At 39.8% G+C, this 12,736-nt stretch overlaps 1 protein-coding gene across 11 annotated transcripts in view; it reads right to left on the bottom strand.

Moving 5' to 3' along the window:
* ZNF385D (zinc finger protein 385D) overlaps window positions 1–11,348 on the bottom strand; it is a 641,404-nt gene extending 630,056 nt beyond the window's left edge. For 4 of the 11 annotated variants that reach the window (XM_053263038.1, XM_053263036.1, XM_053263040.1 and 1 more), the window contains exon 1: window positions 10,809–11,347. Coding sequence is in view for 5 of the 11 variants with exons in the window: in XM_053263032.1 (XP_053119007.1) it covers window positions 10,809–10,872 (64 nt within the window). In the remaining 6 variants the exon portion in view is untranslated. Of the gene's footprint in view, window positions 1–3,888; window positions 4,061–10,532; window positions 10,658–10,808 lie in introns of those variants that run through there. The other 7 variants (XM_053263033.1, XM_053263044.1, XM_053263043.1 and 4 more) reach the window with 6 other exon arrangements.
* Between the last annotated feature and the right edge of the window lie 1,388 nt (window positions 11,349–12,736).

Below are 12,736 nucleotides of genomic sequence, written 5' to 3'. Positions count from 1 at the left end.
CTTCAGAAACATATTTCTAGGAGGCAGTTGCAGAGAGAATGGGGAATCACTGGAAATCCCCCTTCTTTTAAGTGGAACTTAGTTTGGATGTAGGCAAATATTGTTGAGTTTTAAAATGTCTCATCATAGAATGGTGGGTTATAAATGTTGAGTAAAATAAATAACAACAACAACAACATTTTTTAAATCCTAGTGCACTGACTGGCTTACACCCAGACTAGAACTGCACATCTGCAGCAGAGCAAGTTCCAGACTACCACTGAGTAGAGAAAGGGGGCAATATTAGATTATCTCCTCCCTCTGATGCCCACTATTCATCACCAAAATATGTCCCTGAGGATTGCATGGATTTTGTATAGCTTCTTAACCAAGAATTATAAATGGGAGGAAAGGGTTTTTCCCCCCAAATAAACTGATAAATGATAAAATATTTCATAAAATAAGGATCATTCAGATTTCTTTATACATCCTCCCTCATTGTGTGTTCTGATCAACTGATTTTTGGAAAGTTTAACCAATGTCTTAGTAAAGTGGTTGACACTGCACAAAACAATGAGGTCAGTTCTGAACCGACCACACTGCGTAGATGTCTAAAGCAATGCCCGTGGCACTGCAGAACAGGGTTCATCTACTACTACTACTACTAATTGCACTTCTGTGGCACGCCACTGTCTGCTGGAAGAAAAAGGAATGATACAAAAGTTTTATAAAATAAAGTACTGTATAAGCATTTTGTTTTGCAAGGCTCCATAACATTTCATCCCAATTCCAGTTTGCACATGCAAATTCAGACCTGTAACAATTATCCAGTGTAGAACTGTAAGTACTCTAGACTCTATCATGGTGCTCTAGCAATAAAAAAAAAATCTGTGCAGTATTACTATAATCTTACCAATAGAAATATTTGCCAGTGGTTTTAGAATCATCATCAATTACAGTCCAAGACCAACCAGCAATAACAATAATCAATAGTTATAAGCAACATAATTTGAAATACTGCAATACAGTGTTCCCTCTAACAGGGATTCCCAGATGTTAACTACAACTCCCATAATCCCTGAACAAAAGCCATTGCAGCTGGGGATTCTGGGAGTTATAGTCAACAACTAGTCAACCTTTTTAGAGGGAACACTGCTCCGATATAAATAATAATGAATAATACTGAATAATACTAAACTACCAACGCACCACAAGAATAACACATGTACCTTACATAACATATGGGTTAACTATTTGTTTCCTGATGTTACAAGCAATGGCACAAAATTTAGCCATACAGTAAGTAATCTCAACATCAGAGTCAGAAAGGAGAAAATTTACATAAGAGTGATCTGGCCTGCCTGGATAATGTAACAGAATTGGGCCAATTAGAAGAGAGTGTATATCTCTATAAAATACGCAATACAATAACGCATGCCCCACTGACTCAATCATGCCTAAGGACTGGCTTTTAAAAAGAAAGGCTTTCAAACATAAATATTCCATGCCCAATACAGAAGTTACTTTGAAAGGTAACTAATAAGAAGAGTGTCCAAATTTGGTTAATGTTGAGAACTGCATGTGAGCATCTATTCCATCCCAGATAAATTTTGATAATATGCAAAACTTAGAGTGATTGTTGAATGCTGACAGTGAATGTTGGCAGTCACCTAAGAGAACATTGTATGTTCAAGAAGTGGGAACAAACACTGGAGAGATTTGAGCAGCTATCACAAAATCATGCTCAGTTGCGAGTGTAAGAGTTCAAAAGTTAGACATTCATTGTAATAGTAATAATTCTAAAATTACACCTTCAACTTCAAAAGATCACTTCTAAAAGAAAAGTTTACAAATTACTTACAGCAAGTAATCATTTTGACTATTTGTAAGCAGCCCCTGGAACAGCACCTTAAGGAAGGTATTCCAGTAATAACATGAACCTGGATTACACTGAAATAATCTCAACAATTTCTTTAATTCAATATTCAAGAATTCGCATCCATTATCATAGCTTTCACAAAGGTATCTGACAACTGTGATCCGAGCTACCCAACTACACATTACATGCATCTGTATGTATTAATAATGTATTATAATGTATTAATACAATGTATTATAATATAATATAATATAATATAATATAATGTATTAATAATTCAGATAACGACATTCTCTTTTTTTAAAACAGCCTTAAAAGGTTGAGGCTCCATTCAAACAACAAATTCTATGAACACCAAGCCATCATTTCCTTGCCCAAACCAACAAACTGTGTAAGCAATACCTCCAACCAAGAATAAAACCCATTATCAAAATGTGGTTTGCAGTCCTGGTAAGATGAGAGAGTACAGTATAGCTGCCAGTGCTATCCACCTACTGAAGAATCATTGAAGAATCATGGTTTCATACGTCTTCACATTTCTGACAGACTAGGCTCACTCATGTGACAAAGCCAGAAAACGTTTCCCTAATTTGGAGTAAGCTTTGTTTGGCCAGAAATGTAAGTTGTAATCAAATTTGAATTGGCTATATAAGGTCATAATGCTATCACGTTCACTATGTGATCCCCAACTGCCTGCAATCTTTTTTTTTAACAAGAATGAATAACTTGCAGCAACAAATCAGGAGAAAAGAAGCAACAAAGCAGAAACAAATCAGGTGAATATAATGGGAGCAAATAAGTGCCCCCCGCCAAGTGAATATTCTTATCTTTATGGCATTTCCCCCCAGGAATTATTTTCAGGGCCTTGAGAGCAATCCTTCCACCCTGAAAATCAAACAGAAGGCATCTGATGTGTTCCTATTATGAATGGGGATAATCACAATCAATGCGAGAAGTATAGTTTGATCATCCTTCAGATCCACTAAGCTATCATCATTACGTGAACTCCAGTATAAACACATTTACATATTAAACCAAAAATGAAGATCAATAAATTGGAAGGCATCCAGATTAAGTTAGTCATGATTAACTTAATTTAATTAACATTAATTTCAGTGGGATTTAATCATGACTAACAAATAAGTCATGATGATAAATTTGTTTCACTGGTGCTCAGTTATGATTAGCTGATTTATTTATTTTATTTTATTTATTGTTGAATTTATATACCGCCTTTCATTAAAAATAATCTCAAGGCAGTTTACAAAAGTTAAGTTTGCTAAATCTAATCTAGATACCACCCATTAATTTCACTAAACCACATACATTCTGTTACACTAGTTTATTTATTATGTATTTATTTCATTAAGACTGAACATTACCACAATAAAACAGTACTAAACCAGCAATTAAAAACAGCAGCACAAAGTATACTCAGCAGGACTAGACAAATATGGGGTTCCATATTTTATTTAATTATAAACTGCAGTATATTTTTAGTAAATGAGAGTCATGGTTAGGCATATAAGACAACTGGCTTGATTCATTTAATAATTTCCATTAATGTGTTTCTCAAGAATGTATTACAATAGCATTTCTAATACAAACTGAGTTATAACCATCCATCTACATCTAAGTTATTTTAAATATAGTATATCAACACTAATCCAATACGAAGGCTGACTGAACACTCTACATGGCAAACAAGATCGTTATGTGTAAATCAGAGTAATACTAATGTACGCTGCAGTACATACTTGTGTAAATACCCAATACAAATATGCTTCCTTAGAAACATGGATAGAATATTATATTACAGAATAAACATTAATTAATGACGACTAGAATTGGTGATAGAAAATGTCAGTTATATTTTGAGAATACATTTACCTACGGATATAAATGGAAATGAGAACAACATGGATTTCACATGAGCTATTGATGTCATTCACACAATCAAAAGCTGAGCTTCTCACAATTGCAGAGAAAGGGCTTGAGGGAGAGCAGGGAGGAAACCTTAAAATGCTTACCTTCCCTCAGATTATCTTCGGTACCTTGCTGGGTGGATGGATCGCCCAGCCAGCCGATTGCCAACTTCTGCTGGTAGCAGGGCGGCGGGGGGAGAGGGACCTGGAACTCCCATAATGCAACACCTGAGTCCTCGATGCATTATGGGGATCCCCCCAATACCGGTCATGAGCCCTGCAGTCTCACAAAGCTGCTGGCAGACAATCAGAATAACAAGAAAAACTTGTTTGGAAGGCGGGCTCCAGAGGGGGGTTTGCTGCCATGCCACCAATGGGAGCCAAGTGGCTCCCAGCAGCTCTCACACACAGGCGAAACCGGGCTGGGCTTCCTTAGCCTGTGTATGAAAATAGCCTCATTGTGTTCTACCCAGGTTTGGGAGCTATGTGTGCTCCCAATTTTCGGTTGTCTGGAAGCAAGGCAATAGGGAAACCTGTGTGACTGTGTGGAAGCAAGGTAGGAGGGAAAAGTTATCCAGGTTTTCCTCCTATGTAACTTCCACCAAATCACTTCTACCCAGGTTTTCCTCCTACCTTGCTTCAACACTACAAAAAATTGGGAGCACACACAGTTCCCAAACCAGAGTAGAACACAGTTTTTGATTGTGTAAATGACCTTATTGTTTTACCTAGCTAAGAATTACTGTAATTATCAGTAAATCCACTGATATGTGTATGCGCGTGTGCACACGCACACACACAAACTGCTTTCTTATAAAAGTGCAAATATTTATTCATTAAAACTATAGAACACTGATCACTTCAGCCTGAGATATCAGATGTGTTCCAAGATGGTATACAAGTTTCCAGAAAGCAAAAGAAAAACATCCAGGGAAATTAAAACTTATATAAAACATATCAACTTTCTACCTAACACAAACTTGCAAACAGCAGATAAAAATATAGGTAAACACTGCTTGCAGCCTATTCCTAACATTTGCTATGTCAGCATATAAATGTTTAGGATGTATCAGCAACACTATTATCTTATTATCTGTGTACCTGGACAGTTGGACAAATTACATCCATGATAATAACCAACATAAGACAGCAGACTCTTATGCTGGAATAGAATATTTAGGGCTCAGCGGACAGTTTCAAAGAATAAAGCAACTGGGCCAACTTACTTGTAGTGAAGTGAAAATAAATCCACTAAGCTCACTGAATTCTTGCTATTTTATTTCAGAATCAATGAAGCAGATTACTACTGAAAGAGACTCTAAAACTATTTTTGTTTGGTGTCAAAGCAAGAGATTGACTGCAGATATTTTATTTGTTTATATCTAAGTAAACTGCTTTGGGAACTTTTGTTGAAAAGCGGTATATAAATATTTGTCGTATTTGTATATATCAAAAGAACCAAGACATCCTCTGATTTGTACATATCATCAGCTTGAACCCAATCAATTAACATTTCTCATTCCTTCCTTCTACTGGAATACAAATAGTATTTCATATCAGTCAACACAAACTCAACTCTGTTTCCAGCTTTAAAATATTGCCAGTTCAAGTACTATTGTACTGCATTTAAATCATTGTAAGACTTTCATTTATGTCATTCCTGTAGGTTACTATATAGCATTTCAAATAAAGCCACTGTGCTGATAAAAGGAATAATCAGCATTCTTAACCAAAGTTAACATTTATTTGAAGATGTCAGACTTATAAAGTAAAGTGTTTATTTGAAGTAAAGTAGAAAACTTGGCTATAATTCTAATAATGCACTTTTTAAAAATGTCACCAGGCAATACAAAAGTACTAATATGATCTTTGGAAGCCTAGCACATAGCTGCACTATTTGCAGTGTTGGAAAGATCACCTATGATTATTGTTGGTTACAGCTGTTATCTAATTCATCCCAAGGAGGTCAAAGTAGTGTTTACAACTATCTTGTGAGGCATTTGGGCTGAGAGATAGAGGGAGGGAGACTTTCTCAAAAGCAGACTGCAAAGTTTCTGAATAAGAACTGAGCCTGGATCTTTCACATCTAAATCCATCATAGTTGAAACTTGCAACAAATTATTTCCATAATTATATGTATTTAAAATGTATTCATTTAAAAAAAATCAGTTATCTTTACAACAATTGTGCTATGCTTTGGTGAGTTTAATATGGAATAAGTTTTTCTCTTGATGGGTACATGGTATTTTAATATTTGCAAAATGCTGCACAAGAAACTATGCAACTGATAAACATATCTGTAAGCTTTAGATATGTTTCCAAGAAAGCAATCCCTATGCACACTCACCAGAGAGTAAGAACCACTGAGCATTATCCAAATAAATAGAGAAAGGATCACACTGCAGATCAGATGAATCTCAGGTCCAGCTTCACCACTAGTTAAATAGAGACTACTGCTTGAATGACTCTTTTGGTAGGTTAGGGATTATTTTCCTTACATTCACCAGTTGCCAGGCACCTGTTTAGAAAAATCCAGATCCACGCCTTTAAAAAGACCAATATGCTCAACCTCTCTCACAACAAGGGGACAACCAGCAAGACTGTTTCACAATCTGGTACGGTTGTCACCGCCTCAGTTTGTCGAAGCTGGAAAAGTGATATAAAAATTGCAACTTGCTCATACACAGTGCCATGTTCTTCCCATGCCCATCACACACTTATCTTTAGCCAGGCTATCCTCCTTAACCCATCACTGTCAGAAACGTTTTTACTTCAAAGGGTCCTAGGTTACCACTGATGGTTGATGCTGCATTAAAAGCAATTATACGTCACTACCTCTGACCCAGTCTCCTGGCTTTGCCTTTGGTTCTTGTGACTTTTGAAGGCAAGCAATGCCTTACACAGCAGGCACATTAACAAAGCCCTAAGAGTCCTTTCCCCTTGTAACGTGCCAACTGAAGGAGAAATGTGCATTATAGAAGAAACAGACAAGAAGTGAGTACTTAACCCTTCCTTGCCAGTCATTTTATCCCTTAAAACCACAGCTGCACCCATAAAAAAGCAAGCATAAGTTCAGAAATAAGACAGAATCAAAAGCAGCCAGAAGATGGTCATTTTAGAGTAAATGCAGAGTGCCCCTCCAGAGGTTTCCAGACGTTGTTTGGCAAGGGAAAATAAGTCACTGGGTCTTCATTACACATGGCTGCAAAAAGTAAGGTCTATCATGCCCCTAGTAATGTATTCTCTCTTTAGTAACTCAGACAGACAATTTCTGTACAGTACTGAGAGTTTCCTTGATGAAATTTGCTTAAATCCATTCCACACACTCAACATGGGGCAGCTGATTGTAAGGCAAATGCACAGGCAAGCTTCTCACCGAAAGCCATTTCTATGAGTGGATTCTCTGGTTGGAGAATTTTAACCACAAATGACACAGTCCCAGTGCTTTGGTAAAGCCTAGAAGTCATCAGTCTACATTATTTTCATGGAACAGGCCTGTACAACTAAATGCAGCCCACCAGCTATGTATGGTGGCCTCCCAAGCACTCAAAATACCTTTCATTTGTGCTGTCTGCCTAGCATTTCAACAGTTAAAGGTTGTCCAGCACATGGCAGATCACAATACATAGTGGTGGGCTGTGTTCAGGCTATTGAGACTCAACCTATACAGATCTGATATGGAATTCTGCAAATTGAAATTGCAGCCACATATAGCTACATCAGTGTTCCTAATGTGATAGGATCGTGTGTTATGCTATCCATTCTAGACTTCACTAAATAAGGAATTGTGATTTGTGATGGAAGAAATATCTATCTATCCTATATCTATAAATTTATTTTAAGCATACCCATCGCTAATCCCATGTGTGGCAGCTCTCATGAGAGTTTGCAAGCAAGCTGCCAGCAGGAGAAGAGAAAAGCGGCAGCACCAAAGGTGAGGCAGGAAACAAAGCGCTGGGGGCGAAGGATGAAAATGGCAACAGTCGGGCAAGAAAATGGCGGTGGGAGAGCGGGCGGGGGGGAAAAGCAGCAGCAGCAGGTGGAGGAAACTAGAGGCACAGATGCTCTGCACTCCGCCCAGCTAGTATATATTAACAAGTAAATAAGATTTCTATGCAGCATCCCAGACACCACAACTGAGCTTCCAATCACGCATAAAACACATGCCCAAAGCAAAGATTTCTGGTCATTTCCAAGGACATGCCAGAAGCTTATTTACCTAATAACACCAACCCCTCTATGGTGCATTAAGCTGCAGTACTGGATTTGGAAAACCCAAATTAAAATCCATACACAGGTCTGAAGTCACTGCGTAATCCAGAGCAAGTCATATATCTGTTTAATCTATCTCACAGCGTTGTTGTGAGACATGGAGCAAAATCTATGCCTGTTAATTTGGAAGTAAGTTCTACTTCAATGGAGCTTACTCAGAGGATATGTGCAGAACACAGGAAACTGTCATATACCGGGTCAGACCACTGGTCCATCTAGCTCAAGATTGTCTACACAGACTGGCAGTGGCTTCTCCAAGGTTGCAGGCAGGAGTCTCTCTCAGCCCTATCTTGGAGATGCCAGGGAGGGAACTTGGAACTGTCTGCATGCAAGCAAACAGGTGCTCTTCCCAGAGCAGCCCCATCCCCAAAGGGGAATATCTTATGGTGCTCACATGTAGTCTCCCATTAACTGCAACTTAAACACTCTCTTTCTGAGTCCTTTGTAGGAAGAGTAAAACACAAAAATAACAATGAAATAAACTTTATCATGAAACAGCTATAAACATAAACACAAACTCAGCTATCTGGCCTCAAGCCACACCCCTGTGATTAGGGCTATTACAAAATATCTGTGTATTCAGGAGGCCATGCAATTTTGAAGGTACACCATAAATTCAAATATTAATTTATCTGAAAGTTATGCTTGTTAATCTGTATGAGCAACAATTAGAAGCCACTGTTGCTAAAAGAGATTTGAATGTGTTTTTATTTTAACTTTTTATATTATTCATTAGATAGCACTCTATGTGTAGGTATTTCTTCATAGTAGTCACTTAGTGCTTCCTCCATTTGTATGCCTTTCACTAAGTGACAGTGTAATGAGAAAAGCTACAGTAACTGAAAGTAGGAGGCAGGTGTAGGAGTAGTATTGGGAGTCATTGTAAATTCTTCTTTTTAAGTAGCCAGATATCTGGCTGACAGCAGTATTCCATTAAATTTCAAAGCAATTACTGTCTTTAATAAACACAGTGTTGGTAGCACTAAATCCCCACTCACTGCCATACAATCACTGCAAAGTGTAACCCTGTACTCTTTATGAATACTTCAGCCTGTGTTTAAAGCAACAAAATCACTTTCTGGGAAAATGCATCTAGCAGCAATCAGTACACATCATATTAAAACCAAGATATACTGAGCAGCACCTTCATAATTTTTAGTGACACATTTTGGGTTATAGTGGATAGATTGCAGGTTTGTATGCGCATTAACTTGTGCCAGTTATGGCTAAAGAACAGTCTTAAAGCCCCACAATAACTAAACCACAAAGAGACATTTGTTAATACAGGTAGCATACCACTTTGTTTCCATATGTAGTTGCTTGAAAATATCAATGACAAGGGCACTGATATAGTAAAATAATATGAAGCCTTATAGTAAAATGCTATATTTAGCTCTTATTAACAATAGTTAATGGTGGGCTATGAACTGAAGCCCTCAAAAACATTGCCGCCACCCCTTACTTCACAGTCTTACCACACTCAGTGGCTAAGCCAGTGGAATAAATATCTATCTTCTGCCCACAGAAAGCAAGACAAGTGTTATTTTTCTAATGTTTTCCAAGCATTTAAGTTCCAGAACATGCAAGCCAGTAAAGTTTGGAGTGCTCTCTCTAGATTTATTCGAATTTCTAAGTGCTTTTACAAATCACTGGCTGAGCTTATTTTAACCATTGCTCATCAGCTACCTGTTTTTCATGGCAAAGCTCAGCCAAGAACAAATGAAATTACAGAATGCCTTGGAGCATACACAGAGTGCATTTGATCTGGAACTCAAAAATGTGTAATGCTCCCTTCCTTCTGTCCTTTACGAAGCTTCTGAAAACGTATCTATTTTGCCAGGCTTTTTATTTTTAGTGTGGGGGTGGGTGGGTTGTGTTGGGGGTGGTTGTTTGTTTTTTCTTTGCTGTTGTTGTTTCTGTTTATGTAAACCCCCTCAAGTCTAAGGAAGTCACTCAGTCAATGAATTTGCTAAATGAATGAATAAATGAATAAAAAAATAAAATAAAATAAATCAATAAATAAAAAGCTTCTGGTCCATATAATATTTCCAGGACTGGACTCCAAGCATCTGCCATTTTTAGAAATTGAGCGTTCATCACGAACAGAATTTACAAACCAAAAAAGATCAGCAGAGACACTCTTTAGAAAGGCATGTGTGAGTACTCTCCCATCTTTGGCAGGGGGTAATCAAAAATTTTAAGCAAAGCAGCTGCAGCTTAGACGGACTGGATCAGACACAGGTCCCAGCAGAGAGGAGCAGAAACCCTAGTTCGTGCAAAGATTGTCCAAGAAGTATTGCAACAACCAGGTTAGGATGTTTGCCACAGGTCCGCCTGGCACTTGGAAGGGAACAATGTGAGAGGTCGCCGAGGGAGAGTATTATATCTATATGCGTAGGTATTTGCCTCTTTCTCTTATTTCCGAAAAGCCCATAGCACGCTTGCCCAGAAAGCGTCGGACCTGCCTCAGACCTCACCTCACCAACTCCAAAAGGCGCCTCTTATTTCGCAAACTTTGATCTGGCCACCTAGAGGCTCGCCATTCACCTCGCGCGCGCCTTTTTTGCGCCTGGCGCGGCTGCTCCAACAAATGCAAACACAGTTCTGCAGCAGGCAGGCTCCCTGCTTCTGCCCCCTTTCCCGCCTTTTCGCAGAGGATTTGGGAACCTAGACAGCGGGGAGCGGGTAGGTTGCTCCCTCCGCCGGCCCCTGTGCGGAATACATAGGGGCGCCGCCAGGGCTCCCTTACTTACCGCTCCTGGACTGGGCTTTGCCTCCGAGCAGCTTCTCTCTCCTGCCACCAGCTGAGCTCTTCATCCTACGGGAGGCTGTCCCTGCGCGCCCACCAGCGAGCCGCCCTCAGCCCGCCATGCGACGGGCGGGAGAGCAAACGAGGAGCAGAGCGCGGCTGAGGAGGGGCGCGCGCCGCCAGAGGACGGGGGACTGGTGGGGACCGCCACAGCTGGAGGACTCTCAGCGCTCCCGCCGCCTTGTCTTCAGAACCAGCTGCTTCAGGCGCCGCCGAGCGGGTTGGCCGCTGCTGCCTACGCTGGCTCCCTCCCGGGCATTCGTCGCTCCTCTGCCATCTCAAAAGAGAGGCTGGACAGCCCCAAAAAAGCCGCGCGCAAGGGATGGCGGCGGCGGCGGCAGCGGATTGCTGTTAGCGCCTGGCCACTTGCTGCCTCCTGCCTTTCCTTCCAGTTTGGCAGCGAAGAGAACAGAATAAACAAAGCAACACCTCCTAAAATTAGAGAGATGTGTCAAAAGCAAGGCGGGCGGGGCGGGTTAGAAACAGCAGAGAGGAAGAAAGTCCTGAATGTAACCCAGAATAGAAAGAACAAAATGGAAAGGAAGGCGGGGGGGGGCGCTATTAAAGTGGAACAGCCCAAAGGATCTTTATCGTACCTTGTTCTTCGAGTCTCGGGCAACCAGCGCTTACCTTCATGTAGAGAACGAGATTTCAGGTCGTAGCCCTATTTGAGGATGCCTTTGAATAGGTGCAGTGGGGAAGGCAGTTAGCACATCATTGCACTATAAATACACCATATACTTTTTTCTAATTTATCGTGCAGAGTGCAAGTGCCATGCTCTCCCTTGAGGTTGTGTGTTTCTTATGCAGAGACACTGTTTGCCTAGCATTTGGAGCTGGTTCAAAAATGGTCCCAGTGTCTGCGGTCTACACATGGAGATGTGGAAGGGCACAGCTCTGCCTCATGAATGACTCCCACCACCAACGCTACATAGATCATAAAGCATGGCCCACACTTGTGCACCCAAGTACACAAAAGCATCCCTGGATATGTTTTCAATCTGCATTTTATTACATTGTATTGCATACAAGAGCATATGAGTTCCACATCACATGGATGTAGATCATCCTTGTTATATGGCATGGGTCATAAAAGGACAATTGTGAGTTTGTTCCTACCACATTTAGAACATTGTGAGAACTGTCAAAACTTCATTATTTTCTACCTGGCAAATGGTATAAATCATTTCTACCTGGCAAATGGCTACATAGCTTGTAAAACTATAGATTTTGTAGTGAAACATGGTTGCTCAAGGGTCACAAGCTGCTGAAGAGCTGTCCTCAGCTCTTCAGACCCTTCAGGTCAGCTTTCAACCACCTGTGAATGGGATATACCATGTTCATTAAGCATCATGCTATAGATGCAAGTTCATTCAATAATGGTTGCTTTTTTCCCCAGATGTTGACCAAATTTAAATCCCAAACTTGCATTGAGAGAACTGCATAATTTCAGAGTCCTTCCAATTAAAATCCAAGTCTGCACTGGTCCCATAGAAACATCCTCATCATAGTTCATAATAAATATGCAGACGTAACATTTTCAGATTGTTTTTGGAGCTTGCCAATATGAAAATTCTTCGTAAAAGTTCTAATAGCATTCTTTAGCATTTCTATACTTTTTCTACAGCAAAAAAATATTTTCAGTGAAGATCACAGACATTTTCTTTCTTTATTTGAAGACCTCTATAGTACTTTTCTAGGGAGAGAGGAATAGGAACATAAGCTGTCTTATACTGAGTCAGACCATTGGTATATCTAGTTCAGTACAGTTCACAGTGACTGGCAGAGGCTTCTCCAAGGTTTCAGATAGGAGTCTCTCTCAGCCCTACCAGGAAGTTTTCCACATGGAGCTTATAAAGCCCTTTAACTTGC

This window comes from Hemicordylus capensis, chromosome 6 (assembly GCF_027244095.1).
Source record: "Hemicordylus capensis ecotype Gifberg chromosome 6, rHemCap1.1.pri, whole genome shotgun sequence".
In the NCBI taxonomy this organism is placed as follows: domain Eukaryota; kingdom Metazoa; phylum Chordata; class Lepidosauria; order Squamata; family Cordylidae; genus Hemicordylus; species Hemicordylus capensis.
This window is presented reverse-complemented; position numbering and strand designations above follow the sequence as displayed.